This window comes from Mytilus galloprovincialis, chromosome 2 (assembly GCF_965363235.1).
Source record: "Mytilus galloprovincialis chromosome 2, xbMytGall1.hap1.1, whole genome shotgun sequence".
Classification (NCBI taxonomy): domain Eukaryota; kingdom Metazoa; phylum Mollusca; class Bivalvia; order Mytilida; family Mytilidae; genus Mytilus; species Mytilus galloprovincialis.
Window position 1 is genome coordinate 22,820,360 of NC_134839.1, and position 17,838 is coordinate 22,838,197.

Consider the following 17,838-nt stretch of genomic DNA (forward strand, 5'->3'; position numbering starts at 1 on the left):
GACAACAGATTACTGCAAAGACTCTGATATAACTGACAACAGATGAGACTCTGACATAACTGACAACAGATTACTGCAAAGACTCTGACATAACTGACAACAGATTACTGCAAAGACTCTGATATAACTGACAACAGATTACTGCAAAGACTCTGATATAACTGACAACAGATGAGACTCTGACATAACTGACAACAGATTACTGCAAAGACTCTGACATAACTGACAACAGATTACTGCAAAGACTCTGATATAACTGACAACAGATTACTGCAAAGACTCTGACATAACTGACAACAGATTACTGCAAAGACTCTAATATAACTGACAACAGATTACTGCAAAGACTCTGACATAACTGACAACAGATTACTGCAAAGACTCTGATATAACTGACAACAGATTACTGCAAAGACTCTGACATAACTGACAACAGATTACTGCAAAGACTCTGACATAACTGACAACAGATTACTGCAAAGACTCTGATATAACTGACAACAGATTACTGCAAAGACTCTGATATAACTGACAACAGATGAGACTCTGACATAACTGACAACAGATTACTGCAAAGACTCTGACATAACTGACAACAGATTACTGCAAAGACTCTGACATAACTGACAACAGATTACTGCAAAGACTCTGACATAACTGACAACAGATTACTGCAAAGACTCTGATATAACTGACAACAGATTAGTGCAAAGACCCTGCTATTTTCACCTTTGAATACTCCTACCCACTTTACAACAAAACATTTATGTTTTTAAGGAATGTTCATTTTTCTGTTTTGTTTTTTAATTCTTTAAACACCCTTTATTTTCTTGAAACCCCTCCCCTTTTCCATTTGTCCATTTCTTCTATTAATTACATTTTTGGCCCATTATTCTCTTTTTCTATAAGCCCAATCCTGACTGCATGTCAGTTATATTTTAGAATCCATCATGTATTATATACCACAAATTAATTACATTTAAATTTCAGGCTGTCCTTGTTCATTTGTGTATTTAACATTATGTAACATTATTGACATTTAATTGAAATAAATCTATTTATTTATCTTTGGTATGGTTAAACTTTTTTCAAGGGACTAATTGAGATATTTTGGTATTCTAATGTTGCCATTGCATTTGTTATTATAAACTTTGAATGGGTGGTAAATAAGACAAAAACTGAAGCAATCTCCAGATTTTCTAAATCAAAAATAAATATCACTTGTAATTGGTTTTCTTACTTTTACCTATATACATTACATAACAGACTTACTATTTATTTACATAGCTAGGCATGATAAATGGTCCTAATGTAAACAAATTTAGTGGCAATTTATCAGCTTGAATAGGTTGTAATTATGAATTATCTCCCTTGAAACAACTTTAAATCACTATAAAATGCCAAATGGGCTGTCTGGTTTCTTTCAAGAAATTCCTGTGTAAACAAATGTCAAAAAATATTATTTTCTGCATAAATTTCATAATAACATTAATATTATATAAATTTTATGATATGAAGATACATAATTTCATTTAAAGGTTTAATACACAAAAGGAAATAAACACTCGACTCAAGACTCATATTTAAGAAAAAAAACGTAAATTAGAATCCTATATATGATCAAATTACTATGTTTAATGTTAGGGAGTAGCCACCAATCTAACACCTACATAATTTATATTTATTTATCTAGTGCATTTCTATAAGTGACTGATAATTATTCAAGAAACACAGCAGGCTCAATAACTTTATTTTACAGTAATTATCTAGGCCTTTTGTTTATAAATTCCCCAAATTTTCAAAAAAACTTGGTTCCATGGTATTAAAAAGTTCTGCATACAACATCAAGAACTTTTTTATTTCATTGAGCTAATTATCCTGTTCATTAATGAATCCACACAAACTTTAGAACGCACTGATGAATAATAAAGCCACACAAACGTTAGAACGCACTGATGAATAATGAATCCACACAAACTTTAGAACGCACTGATGAATAATGAATCCACAACAAGGACTAGATTTTAGTTTTGTCAATAAATTCATTCATGTTATATGTTGAATATTGTAAGAGAAAAAACTGGTAAAAATGATATTAATGTATTTTAATCTATTTTCATAAGATACATTGGTACATAAAATTGTTAGCTATATATTTTCAAAAGTAAGGAATACATTTTTTAAGAAAATACTTGTCTGTAAACAATTCAGTACTCAAAATAGTTAAAATATGGAATATCTTTATAAATATAATACTTTATAAAAGAAAAATAAATCCTCACAGATTTTACCCAGATGATTAGAATTACTTCATTTCAATTATTATCCCCCCTTATTTATGCAAAAATGATAAAATTCCTATTTTTCAAGTAGACTTTTTAAGACAATTTGAAACTTACCGATGAGTGTCAAGACTTCCAACCCTCTGGGGTCTACTTATACTACTTAAAGATTATTTATGTCTCTTTTGTTTGTTCAATACACAAATTATGTCAGCAGATAGTCTGTGTTAGATAACATTGTACCGTCACAAAGTCAAATCTTTTCCAAAGGACAATTTTCTACCTCTTTGCACAGTTGAAATTCAAGGACATCATACATTAATTCGACAAATACATTCAGAGTTATTATTTCATTTGAATCCTGCCATGTGTACAAATGATTTATAAATTATATTAGGACGACCTGTTTACCTGTGCGTCAACTTTATTAATAATTGTAATCATCAAAACAACCTCATTCTATACATGTATTGTACTGTACACTAAACACATCAAAACATCAACCATTTCAATTTCATTTCTACATGTATGTCTATCAAAGATATTAAAATTATAATTTTAAATGATAACAGTACATTGTCCATCATAGCTTTAAAAAAAAAATTGTTCATTCTGAACCTGATGTATATAGATTAGAAATTAAATTGTACATGTAAAGTTAATTAACTTAATTTATAGTACATTTAACAGAAGTTTATGACAGTGTTTTGTGGTGCACTTTACTAATTATTTTAGGTAAATGTATAGTAGCATTTATTCATTTTGAGGATATGAGGTGGGACTAATCCTTGATTTACTATGATACTATAAATTTATCAGTATACGAAATATCAATTTATTTCCATATATATTTATATACATGTATAGTCTGAAATTAGCCTAAATATGTATGATTATAAGTTTTTTTAAGACATACTTTCAGCAGGGACTTTCTATACTAATTTGGTATAGAAAGTCCTTGCTTTCACAGAGTGAAACACAATTATACAGGTTAAATTTATCTGAACTTTTTTAATTAAGCTTGGACCTAATCTAAATGTTATATAATGTATAAGGTCCCAGATCTGAAGAGACAGATTTCTTTTATTATGACTGATCTTTATGTCATATTAAATTAGCACAACTATTAATATTTCCTTGACTTACCAGAAGTAAAGATAATCCAGGTATATAAAAACACTACAAAAATTAAACACTCTAAATGTAACTAAGTCCAAATCAAATATAAAATATGCAAATGAGTGGTGTAGGTTTTATGTTTAGGTTAATCAACTTGATAAATTTGACACTGGTTAATCCATCATGTAACTTTACTGTAACCAGTCCTCAATTTTACACCCTTGTATAGACGTAGGTTTCAAGTATCATAATTGATCGTAAAAAAATTACGCACCTTGCAAAGTGTGTCATTGTTTGAATGAAATGATGTATGGTGTATATTGATACACAGGTATATATGTGTAGTAACAAATTGGTATGCTTTGATCAATTAGTATGATATATTTTAAGTGCATTTCGATGTTTTCAAGCCATGATGTAATACTTAAATTTGAAAAGAAACAATATGTATTGCATGTTTACGTTAACCTTGCTTTGATCTTTGTGGTAAAACTAATAAAGACAATTAACTACAATAAATTAACCACTTAAGTGGTCTGCATATCATTCATTAGTATGGAGTGGCTTACCACAATCATTCCATCTCAACTGGTATAGTTAAAATATCTGACCAAAACACATTCAGCAAATGTACTTGATAAAAAAAAGTTTTTCTCCTTTTAGGGGCATTTAATAAGCTTCAATTTAGACAACAACTTGAATTATGCTTCTCTTTGTTTCCAGTATAAATAAAGAGGGAATTTTGAAATAAAATTTAGTGACAAGCTGTCAGTTTGGCCCAAATTTGTCATAAGCTCACAAACATAACTGATGTATTATTAACTTGCAAATCAATAATTTGAACTCATTGAATCCATATTCAAGTGACCTTCAATTTAACCCCTTATATAGATATGCTTGTTTATAAATAAATAACATTTCTGGTTTAAAAAATGAGATAGGTTATACATGTACTAGGTGTGTTCAGCTATAAAAGGAAAAGAATGTCAACATGGAACCCGGATGAAACATTTGGTTGACTGATTTGAATCACAAAAAATGTTTTTTTTTATTAGGTAAATACAACCATTAAGTTATTTTTTTAACATATAATATGTAATCAAACAGACCTAGAAAAATCCAATTGTACCTGCTCCCAATCTATTCATATTTTTATTCATATTCATATTGTGTTTATATATGACCATATGACTGTGATCAGTCTTCAGATATCATGATACAATGATGGTTAATTAAACCAGACTTGACTAAAATACATGAAATGCTAAGAGTTTGAGTCAATTTAACTATGAATTGGAACACGACAGATTTTTTTTTATGCCCCTTTCTTTAAGAAAAAATCTTTGAAAACATGGTTAACAGCAGGCATAATATCCATACTAAATAATAAAATCCAATACAAATCAAAAGTTCCATTTTAAAGTTTTAAAAGGGTTTATTAAAAAATTATAGGTTGACCAACTCCCTTCCCTCCGCTATCAACACAAAATCAATGATCCACTTATAATTTCCTGCTAGTTTCCCACCATGCATTTGTTATACTAAGGTGAAATTCATTCAACTCATTTTTTTTTGTGTTTGAATTACCATACTTTAAATGTGTTTATTGTTTTATCATTTCATGTCTAACCAGAACTGCAGTCAAGTGTAATACAAATTAATTATACATCTGGTAAATCACAAATCTGTAGGTAATCTATAACCACCAATGATAATCACAGAGAGGATCTGTAGACCAATTATTATACAACAGCATTATTGAGTTGATGAGAAATTACAACACTATAGACAGTGGGGATCTAGAAATCTACATATGGGGGGGCCCAATGACAGGCTTATTAGTTATCAAAGGTACCAGGATTATAATTAAATACGCCAGACACGCCTTTCATCTACATACATGTAAGATTCATAAGAGAGGGCATACTCCAGTCTTGCTTCAGTGATTCCTTAAAAAAATCAACAAAATTGTTCACACAAAAAGATGGGGCACCCTGCCCACTCCGAAATCTGCCTCTGCATAAAATACCAATCTCTAGAAAAAACAGATACAACAGGACCTTTTAAACTGGTAAACTGCATGCCTTTTAAATACCGTGCTATAACATGACAACTTTTCATACCATATCTCAAGGATTTGTAAAGTAAGTTTTACTATACCAATACTTGGATCTCAGTAGCTAATAAGATTCATCACATACGTGTATTAACCTGATTATAATTTTTTGTGTCTCTACATTAAAATGAGCTGATTTTTTCCAAATTTTAGATGATATCAAGGGAGGTAAGTCATGCACTTCAGACATTTAACCTGGAATCCATTCCAAATCTTAGGTTCAGGGCAAATGTAAAATAGTGTACATCTAATGTAGGGCCAGGTTCTCAAACTGTATAAACTTTAGAATAGAGCCTTGAAAATGAAAAGACATTGTCTTTCAGTTTCTATCAACTGAATATATGATTTCTGACTTTCCCATGCCTGTTACCATTCCCCCTTTAAATAATACAAAGAACATAGCTGTATGGTGTCACTACTTTATTAAAGTTATAAATAATGCTGGGGTTTTGTTATTTTAGCCTCCACAATTTTATGGATTTCAGATGTTTCTTCATTTATTTTTCAGGGCCTCAAAAATAAGTTAATAACCAACTGTTTTTACCTCTTTATAATCACCCTCTATATAATTTATTTTTTTCATGGATAGGTGCAAATGCCATGGTTCAAGTAGTCGGTGTACTAAGAGATTTTCAATGTTGGAGTCCTACTACATGTAGTGCAACATTTTTAGGGGTTTTCTGCAAGTATTTTCAGCAATGGGGACATTTGAATAGGCTTTACTACAGTTTTAAGACAACTTACTGCTGTTAAACAGACGTATTTTACAGAGCAACTTTTGTTGAGAAGAAAATTTATTCAAATGTAAATTGTAAGATAAGACAAACCTGGAAATTGTCTTATATAAATAAACCAGTAGAAAAACACAAAGCCACCTTGATACAACTAAACTGAGTGAAAGTAAGTTGGTTAACAGTTAAAAAAGAATCATATTGGTGCATTCATTTGTTCAGCAGTTATCCATCTTAATAATCAACAGCAGTTACATCCAATTTGGAAAAAAATCTATCTTCTTTCATTTTTTAAGGACTAAATTACAGCAAAAATATCTACAGGAGCATCAATTTAGTGATTTATCCATCTCATTTCAACCTCAGTGAGAACATCCCTAAGATGCAGATGAGGTAATGGCTTTAACATAACCTGCAATTATGTGGTAATAAAACTAGATAGGTGTTAGTTTCTATGGTCTCTGGTAAAACATTTGTTTTTTGATGAAAGGCTATTAGGGATGACTGATTAACTAAGTCTGATGGAATTCACAGGAACTCTTAAAGAAGGGAGGTAATCCAATCCTCATTAAGTTAAAACCCCATAAATAATTCAAGATCTTATAACTTATTTTTGTTTTAAGTTTGGTCTTTATTGGGAGTGCATTAGAGTGCCTTCACTCTAAATGATAAATTTTAAGTGGTAATGTTAAAAACATGTAGTTCTAATTGTTTCTGCTTTTGATAGTGAATTTTACTAAAATAAAGATTTATTTTTGTTTTCACAAGTACCCCTAACTTAAGAGAAAACATGTTTAAGTTGTTTATATTTCTTAAGAAGTTACATGCATGTAACATGTATTTTAGAAGGTTACACAATCCAGAATCTTAATCATCAGACCTATATTTATACATGATTTAGAGGTGGGAATCTGAACATTTAAAAAAAAGGATTTATTTTTAGAGGAGTGATGAATCTAGGAAAAAAACCTTACTGTAAGTGCATTTAAAAGGCCTTGCCATATAAAGCAAGAATATGTATGATTTATGATTAACATATGAAAATCTATAACTAAATGCTGAAGGTCAAAGGTCAAGGTCAGAGGTCATCATAGATGTAATGACAGTTGTCTTGAAATGCTTCAACCATCTGCCAAATATTGTTTGCCTCTCTAATTGTGTTTTGGTGGTAAATATGTCAAAAAAAATATTAATCATTTTCACCTTGACTTCAAACTTCAAGGTCCATTGAAGTTCATGATAATAAGCTACACACTGTCTTATGGTAAAGAACCTTTAAGCAGTTAGCATGTCATAAGATCAAGAAAGTTTTAGTCAGGACTAGGTTGGATATATTTCTTCTTTAAAAGAAACAATTCATTTATTGCATTTTTTAAATGCATTCTATACAAATACAGGTTTATTGACCATATTTTAAATTGATTGTACCCTAAAGTTCCAAATGCTTACCAATTTTTTTAAATTTAGAAATAAGGACCAATAAAAATATACTTTGTCCTCCTTAAACATGTATTATTATTTTTTATAGGAACATTAAAATTTACACAAATACTGCATTTAAAGTTTGGTTTCTATTTCTGTGATAAGAGGGGCTTGGACTCTAATGTCTATCAAAACATCCATTAAACAAGAATGTGTCCATAGTACACTGATGCCCTGCTCGCACTATTATTTTCTATGTTCAGTCAACTTCAGTGGACAGTGAAATTGGGGTAAAAATCATACTATCAAATCAGAAAGATCATATCATAAGGAACATGTGTACTAAGTTTCAAGTTGATTGGACTTCAACATCATCAAAAACTACCTGGACCAAAAACTATGACCTGAAGCTGGACAGATGGAAGAACAGAAGAACAGACAGACAGACCAGAAAAACATAATGCCCCTGTACTATCTTAGGTGGGGCATACAAAGCTTATCCTTAAACAAATGGACAACTACAAAAAACAACATAAAGCACAAACAATCTTACATCTTTTTTAAGCATATAATTCATGTTGGCTGGAACCTACCTACTAATCTGACCAATTTATATCTTACATACTTTTAAGTTTGTTTCTATAAATCAGATCAGGACATGCATTTGAAATGATGATAAATTAATTTAATCCTAACAAAGAAAACATCAGAATTTATGGCATCAGATACATAGAAACAACATATAAAGTTTTTAACAAAAAATAACTTTTTTGGCTTATTTTGTGGACAACAAAATCTGAAATATCTCAAAAAAAATATGGTAAAACTTTCAATAAAAGTTAAAATAAAATGCAAAATAGTACAATAATAATTAAAAAAGATTTAATTGCAAAAGTCTGACTTCTTATATAAAAAATTATAAAACTTACCCATATCCACCACCCCAGTCAAAGATAAAGTTGTCCATTGTTCACCGCTGTATTCAAATGTTCAGAAATCAACTTTTCTAAACTTCAGCAACTTTTTTCATATATCAAAATTACCAAAAATCCATTAAATATTAAAAGCAAGCCTCTAATTCAGCCAATTACAATTTTACATTTGAGAGCTCATCTGTCAATCTCCATTCCCTTGTCTACTAAGTTTATATTTCCTTGTTTTCTGTCTTGAAGTAATTATTTCATCATTTGAAGCTCCTTTTCTTCTAATTTTCTCAAATCAGCTGTCTTACTCATTAATGAAATAACATGTTCATTTTTCTCCGGATGATAATTAACAATTCTATACAGTATCCTCACTCAACGCTTTTTATAATATATAATGCCTATATCCATATGAAAGATGTTACTGGTGAAAGCTACACTTTGTTTATTCTTTGGGTGGCAGTCTTAGAGCATACAGAAATCTTCCATTAACAAAGATTTTATTTTTTACAGAACTCTATTAGCTTCCTGTAAACAAATGTTTCTGTCGACTTCCTATTCATAGGTCTTGCTTTAATAAGAGACATTTTCCACTTTAGTTATTAAGTGTATCTTATAGTATGAGAAAAAAACCTCTAAAGCCATAAACAAAAATTCTCTGGTATAATAAATCAACAGAACTTAAAATTCATTTTTTTGTCATAATAAATGCAAAGATACTATTTCAAATAAATGCAAGACAATATTTATACATCTTTTAACTGAAGTATTTAAAGCATCAAATTTCATGTACTTAAATTATCTGAGTCAAATTTATGATGGTCAATTAAATGTTTTTAAGATAAAGTCTAGTTTACACCATATTATTTACACAGATCAACAAAAAATCTTTAATCATTTCTTAAAAAACCTTCAAATTTCTTAACTTTAGAGATAAAATTCATATTTTCCCATCAATTAAACAGTACTTAATTATGTTTAATTTATATTTTCTTATCTAAGCAACCCATATTGTCTATCAATCATTTTTCATTTTAGTTAATTTTGAAACAAATTTAATCAGTCAAGATTTTACCAGCCAATAAAAGCATTTCAACTATAGCATACGAAAAGATAGTATGAAATACTTTAGGCGCTAGAATTAATTGAAATTCCCATAAAGTGAAAAATGCATCTGTTTCTTCAATCTAATAATGAATAAAGATGCTCAATTGTTGCACAATCCTTGACACAAGATGAAAAAAATTGTTGACATTGCTCAACATACCGTAATTGTATCACTTTGTCAGATTTTTTCCTTCCTGGAATATGACAGATATGCTTTAAAGAAAACAATAACAGTCGCATAACAACATGTGCAAATCTCTTTGCAGGAAATAAAATAGATTAAACATCTGCAGCATAAAAAGGTACTATCTTATAACTTGAGATTATACTGTCCTCTTATGTTCCCATTCTGTTTTAATGTGCACCAGATTATATAATTTCCCGTATTTTTTCTTCAAAAATAAATCCTATTGAATTGCACATTTTTTTTTCTCACAGATGTACACAAGTTCACTAACTTTTATTATTTTAAACATCTTTCCTCTGGTTTGTTTATGCCACAGTGACAGAACAAGTTCCATTTTAAATGCCAATTTGAAGAAAAGTATAAAATTCTTCAAATGCAATTAGATTAAAAGAGAAAGAATGGAATGCGATCCTTCATTCCTTCATTAGATCTTTAGATACAATTTAAATTACGGTAATTGCAAACTAACATCCTTTGTGAACTGAACCACAAAAATATGTAGGTTTCAAATGAAAATTTTACATGTGTACCAGATGAATTAAGCAAAAAAGTGACAGTATGATATTTCAGGTGAAAAGAAATGAATAATAAGGCAAAAATCAACATAGACATAAATTTACATGACCTTCTTATAAGCATTGTAGTAAATACTCAAGAAATAGGTGTTTGCATACTGATTTTAAACTCTTTATTTACCATTTATTCAGTAATTCAAACTCATGAGAAAGTTCTTAACAAGTCAAACGGTATATTTTTTATGGTTTCTTAAAAGCCATCATCTTTTTATAGATACAATCAATTATAAACATAGCTGTTCAAACACCATTTAGGTTACAGAAAGGCCGTAGTTGTTTAATTTGGTTTTTAAAGGAAGCATTGCTCAAAAGGATTACAGTAAATTCTATGTACTCAATTCATACAATGGAAATCATAAAGAAATTTATTCATCAACCAAAATATATTAAATGCTCTATTTGATAAAGTTTATAAAGCTTATCCAATTAAAATGCACATACTAAGAAAAAGTTTTCAAATAATATGTCACAATTCATTAACAAAACAATAGCTCATTCATAATTGCATCCATGTGCAACAGTTACTTCCCTTGTTACATTTGTTTATTTTGAACGTTTGATTGTTTGTGTTTAATAGATATAGGAAGATGTGGTATGAGTGCCAATGAGACAACTCTCCATCCAAATAACAATTTATAAAAGTAAACCATTATAGGTCAAGGTACGGCCTTAAACACGGAGCCTTGGCTCACACCGAACAGCAAGCTATAAAAGGCCCCAAAAATTGGTAATGTGAAACCATTCAAATGGGAAAACCAACATAAAAATGAGGAACGAGAAACATGTATGAATTACATAAACAAACAACAACTACTGTACATCAGATTCCTGACTTAGGACAGGTGCAAACATATGCAGCGGGATTAAACGTTTTAATGGGACCAAACCTTCTCCCTTTTCTGAAAGAATAGTATAACATCACAACATAGAACCAGATGCTCCGCAGGGCACAGCTTTATACGACCACAGAGTTTGAACCCTGAACGGTTGGGGCAAGTATGGACACAACATTCAAGCAGGATTCAGCTCTAAATTTGGATTGTGATTAAATAGTTGACACAGCATAGGTTTCTGACACAGAATGAATGTGGTCTAATAAACTTAAAATTTGTTTTTTGCCTTTGAGCAATTCACTATGCTGTTGAATATTAATCCTCTCAAAAAAACGTTTGAAGAAATTTTCTTTTATTTATGAAATCTGAAATGAGAAAGATTTTTTTTTCACATCCCCCTTTTCCTTATTCCAAAACTGATCTCAATTCAAATTTCTAATGGAGTTTACAACGATAACTACTCATTTAAATACATCATAAAATATTAAAATGTAAAAAAAGTGCTTGTTATCACTGAATGGTAAAGATTGTTTTAATTTATCAGTTGGTAGTAAAAGTGAATATACATTGTATATTGTATAAAACAATGATTTAAGTTGATTCAACTACTATTCTGCACAAAGAAAGATAACTCCAATTGTAAATTTCTTGCTATTGCGCACATTGTTCGATTAGATATTTCTTGCCATTGCGCAATACTGTGCAATTGAAAATACTTGCTATTGCACAATACTGTGCAATTGAAGATTTCTTGCTATTGCGCAATACTCACTCCTGTAATTGAAAATTTCTTGCTATTGCACAATACTGTGCAATTGAAGATTTCTTGCTATTGCTGAATACTGTGCAATTGAAAATTTCTTGCTATTATACAATACTTAATATAATAATTTTGGATCCTGATTTGGACCAACTTGAAAACTGGGCCCATAATCAAAAATCTAAGTACATGTTTAGATTCAGCATATCAAAGAAGCCCAAGAATTCAATTTTTGTTAAAATCAAACTTAGTTTAATTTTGAACCCTTTGGACTTTAATGTAGACCAATTTTAAAACGGGACCAAAAATTAAGAATCTACATGCACAGTTAGATTTGGCATATCAAAGAACCCCAATTATTCAATTTTTGATGAAATCAAACAAAGTTTAATTTTGGACCCTTTGGGCCCCTTATTCCTAAACTGTTGGGACCAAAACTCTCAAAATCAATCCCAACCTTCCTTTTATGGTCATAAACCATGTGTTTAAATTTCATAGATTTCTATTTACTTATACTAAAGTTATGGTGCGAAAACCAGGAAAAATGCTTATTTGGGCCCCTTTTTGGCCCCTAATTCCTAAACTGCTGGGATCTCAACTCCCAAAATCAATCCCAACCTTCCTTTTGTGGTTATAAACCTTGTATTAAAATTTCATTGATTTCTATTTACTTATACTAAAGTTATTGTGCGAAAACCAATAATAATGCTTATTTGGGCCCTTTTTTGGCCCCTAATTCCCAAACAGTTGAAACCAAAACTCCAAAAATCAATCCCAACCTTCCTTTTGTGGTCATAAACCTTGTGTCAAAATTTCACAGATTTCTATTTACTTAAACTAAAGTTATAGTGTGAAAACCAAGAAAATGCTTATTTATGCTCTTTTTGGCCCCTTAATCTAACTGTTGGGACAAAAACTTCCAAAATCAATCCCAACCTTCCTTTTGTGGTCATAAACCTTGCGTTTAAATTTCATAGATTTCTATTAACTTAAACTAAAGTTATATTGCAAAAACCAAAAGTATTCGGACGACGATGACAACGATGACGACGACAACGACGACGCTGATGCCAACGTGATAACAATATACAACCAAAAAATTGAAGCGGTTGTATAGAAACACACTATAACATACCAATTGGAAGGCTTAACTCAATCAAAAAACGCAAATTAACACACAATGAACGAATAAAAGCCATTTTCTATGACGGTCAGTTTTCATTGATAGAGAAAGAAAACCAGAACCTTCAGCAAGAAGACTGGAAGTAGTGTACAGTTTGATACTTGGGTATCATCACTTTTCAAACATTCTGATTATCAGGCAGATTTCATGCAATCACTGTGAATGCCATACTGCAATACTGAACTTATTAATTACTGCAAATTCAAATTTGTAATTAACTTCATGCTTGTGTTCTCATGTAAATCATCTTGTGAAATCCTATTTTGACAGTCACAATATTACCTCAATGTAGTACTATATATCTCTTCTCATTTAAAAAATAGTGATTTATGGTTTTTAGGTGTTTCCTTCTTTCCAAAGTAGCTTGATGCATTTCAAAAAAGGCAACAATTCTATAATAATGTCTTCAACATATATGTAATCTTTCTATGAAATTTAAGGGATCTGGGTTGAAAACTGTAAGAAGAGTTGATTGCACGATATTAGGTAAACATTTTTCTTCGTCTGACCTACATTGCCACACTTTCAGCCAGTTTTGAACTTCATCCAAACCAGTCACAACTCTTCAACAGACTAAAGGAAACCAAAAAAATAAAAATATTTAAGTGCAGCAGTTGTCTATTCATCCTCTACATCAATACACAGATAGACATGTGCATCAATATATACCACACCCTATCAGAATCTAGTTGAAACAAGATAAACCAGAAGGCTGATCAAATGCCTGCATGAAATGTCAATTTTATACAATATTTTTGTTTTGTGGTAGTTGTTTTAAAATCTTGTAACCCTTTGGTAAATCCAAATCCCTTAACCCATTGGTGGATCCCAATCACTAAACCCTTTGGTGGATCCCAATCCCTAAACCCTTTGGTGGATTCCAATCCCTACACCCTTTGAGGGACCCAAATCCCTTTACCCTTAAGTGTATCCAAATCCCTCAATTGTTTGGTAGATCCCAATCCCTAAATCCTTTGAGGGATCCCAATCCCTAAACCCTTTGGTGGATTCCAATCCCTAAACCCTTTGAGGGACCCCAATCCCTTTACCTTTAAGTGTATCCAAATCCCTGAATTATTTGGTATATCCCAATCCGTCACCTTTTTGTGAATCCCAATCCCTTAACCTGTTGATTGATCTTATCCCCTAACACTGAGTTGTTTCCAAATCCCTCAACCTTTTCGTGGATCCAAATCCCTTTACTCTTATGAATCCAAATCCCTCACTCCTTAAATCAGTGCTTACTTAATGACATTTTCTACAAAATGATATCACATTTAAAACATTGACCTAGCCTACCCTAACATAAAGGTATTTATATGTAATTGATATTATAATACATAAAGGGAGTTAACAAAAGACATCAGAGATTAGATGAAAAAAATAAAAATTTGACAATAGCTATAAATTTTTATTAAGTAATCTTATATTCAGTTTGGGTAAATTTAACATGGATGATATAGGACACTAAAATTTGGGATGAGAGTTCTTTCTTTGCTTAATCTTTACTGAGATGAACTTATCTTTAAATGAAAAAAATGAGCCTTCAAAACTGTACAAGATAAAACAGAAAAAAGATGATGTTTTAACAACAAGCCATTTGTTACATTGAAACATTATATGGAAATCTGCACGTATCGCAGCATATGTAATACATCAATTTAAATAGGTGAATGCAAAGAGAATCTTGGATAGAAGCTCCCCTCCCCCTCAAACATTGAGTGACCAAAAACATGCTTCACAAAGGAAAATAATCTGAAAGTACAAAGTATCTTCATTGAAGAACCTAGAACATAGAGAAAATAATCAAAAGTATGATGGAAAAGATGGGAGTTTATAGATCCCAGAGAATGTGAAAGAATGGAGTAAACTTCCTCCCTTCCATAGTCTTGATTCTTCAAAGTAATCTATTTTCGCTTTCTGAATCCCTGCCTTGATTTATTGAATTTTAGATATACCATAATCAAAATTACAAACAACAATAATTTTATTGGTATTACAACTCTAGGTAATGTTAAATTAAGAAATACAATTCAAAGTTTTCTTCTTGCATTGCATGTATATTTGAAAAACACACACACAAGTATACAGAAGTTTGTTTTTTCTTAGTTTATAAATTTCAGTTTGTATAACCTTGATTTCAATAACCCCCTCCTCATCGACATATTTATATGCTGTAACTTCAAAAAGAACATTATCATCTAAGAAAAATGAACTAATTGATGTGAGGATATCCGGCACAATGATTAAAACTCTACTGAAAGAAAACATTACCACAAACAAGGAGGATAATTATTTACTAGCTGATGTGTTTAATGCTGATTAAATTCTAACCTATAGTATGTTGCAGAAACATCAACAACTTATAAATCAGTGCATGCTTATAATTAACTTAAACCTGCATGTTTGCACATGTCTGTTAGCATAGCACTGCTGATCAATATCTTCAAACAGTGCACTAAGTAATCACTTATACTACTTGACTTTCATTGGACAATGACAAAAACATGCATGTTGCTTGATGCCCAGTGGCAACTATTACATGCATATTCAGTACCATAACAAGTTATTTTTTTATAAATATATCTTGATTTAGTGGGTTGATTTTTTTCTCATTTTAGCTCACAAAGTGATAAATGACATAAGTGTTTTAGGTATGTCTTCAGCTGTTACTCTGGCATCCAGCCAATCTGACTGAAATACAAGGAGACAAGGGTGGACACAGGTTCTGCATTCTGGTCTAGACTGGCTTCCTACACCAATCATGAAGCATAGATTTGTTTAGTAAACCAAAGGTCCTATCTCTTAAATGGTTGTAATTTAAATTACTTCAGTTTTGCTCAAGCTCAAAAATATGACAAATACCACGGAATATAATTTTTCTATAAGAATTCATAACTATGACACTTTTTCTATATGAATTCAGAATTATAATATGTTTTTCCATAAGAATTCAAAGCTTGCCAACATACCTTGATAATTCCATGCTGTTATCTTGCATGTGAACAATCCAAATTGAACGATTTGACACCTAATATTACAACTTGACCCTAGATTACACCTAATCTTAAACTAGGGATTATAAAGTGCAATTAAACATTAATTTTGCAAGGTTAAGTATCCATTAAAAGACTTGATCTAGATCTTATTTACATAGTGATTGTTGGCTGCTTTTGGAATCAAATACTTGATCCAAAAAATATATATCATTATTTTCGGGATGTCAGCTTTTCTTCAAGTTTTGTTTACAAAATAGGCAGGTTAAAGTTTCATTGTGGGTAATTTTTGCTGCAAGGGAAAATACACTCTGAAAATTTTCACTGTACATGTATATATTATTGCAAAATTGACTGATTGGCATTCCCCCTTTTCCAGATGGAACCCTTAGAAAACACCTTTTTTAAGAATTTCTAGATAAATGCCTCAAATATTGGATCAATATACCATTTATTTGATCTGCTAGTACTTTAATACAGTGGTCTATGAGAGACCCTTTTTTTAAGTGACTGCATACACTTTGGAAAATCACTTCAAAACAGACAGCTGTTGGTTTAACTAAACCTGTTTCAAAAGTTTGAAGTAATAGTTATATTGGTGGGACAAAACAGAATCTTTACACTACACAGACAATATTTTCCAACGTGATTTTAACATGAGAATCACGTGATATTCACTTTGTCCACACAACATGAGTAGAACGTGAAACGAGCAGAAACGTAATATTTAAGTTATATGAGCACAACGTGAACAAAATGTTGGTCACACGTGATCAAAATGTTGGTCACACGTGATATTCACGTTGTGTATATTGCTACATGATATTAACGTGATATCGTGTGAGAATATCATGTTTGTAAAATACATGTGATATAAACGTTTAACCGGCGGTGTGATACACACGTGTGAAAAACGTTGTTCTCACGTGATGAGCACAAACATGAAACACACGTTGGAAAATATTGCCTGTGTATGCTTGATTCATTATCAATTCATTTGGTACCAATATTATGACGGTTGATCTTGTAGATATGAATATCACAAATTCAAATGTTCAGCAAAATATGTAAATTTTCTTTAGGCCTACGCATGCTAACTTTTGCCAAACCATGAACCTTTGAACAAACAATTTTTCTTCAATCCATAACAAATGGTATCCACTAAAAATATCTGAATCCACAGTATGTTAAATTGATTCTTACCTTTGTTCATTGTACAAGCATACCTTTAACAATTACAATGTAATATTTCAAAAAATTATCTATGTTATATCTGAACAAAGGCATTTATAATCCATTTTAATATTAAAAAATAATTCACTTTTATAAATTATAATAATAGTCATACTGTGTATTGATATTAAAGTGTAATTTGTTAGTATTATTGGGTTTAATGACCATAAAATAGCACCATTTCTAACCTATTATCATACTATGTAAATATTCAAATCTAATATTTAGAAATATTCTGATAACATTGATATTACACCTACTAAGCTGTCATAAAAAGCTTGACCCACTGAGTACACAGAACAAGTGCAGACTGATAAAATAGTTGTGATTAAACATTAGTCCGTCCCAGAAAGATTTTACGGAATATATTG

General features: G+C 30.7%; 1 protein-coding gene across 6 annotated transcripts in view; it reads right to left on the reverse strand.

Annotated features, from left to right (window-relative positions):
• Positions 1-17,838, reverse strand: part of LOC143063162 (breast cancer anti-estrogen resistance protein 3 homolog) — a 55,590-nt gene that overhangs the window by 24,338 nt on the left and 13,414 nt on the right. The window contains exon 1 of one of the 6 annotated variants that reach the window (XM_076235146.1): positions 8,600-9,229. The exons of 3 other annotated variants lie outside the window; for them this stretch is intronic. In XM_076235146.1, coding sequence (XP_076091261.1) covers positions 8,600-8,637 — 38 coding nt within the window. In that variant the 5' untranslated portion in view covers positions 8,638-9,229. Of the gene's footprint in view, positions 1-3,428; positions 3,624-3,675; positions 3,708-8,599; positions 9,230-17,838 lie in introns of those variants that run through there. 2 more of the 6 variants (XM_076235149.1, XM_076235150.1) reach the window with 2 other exon arrangements.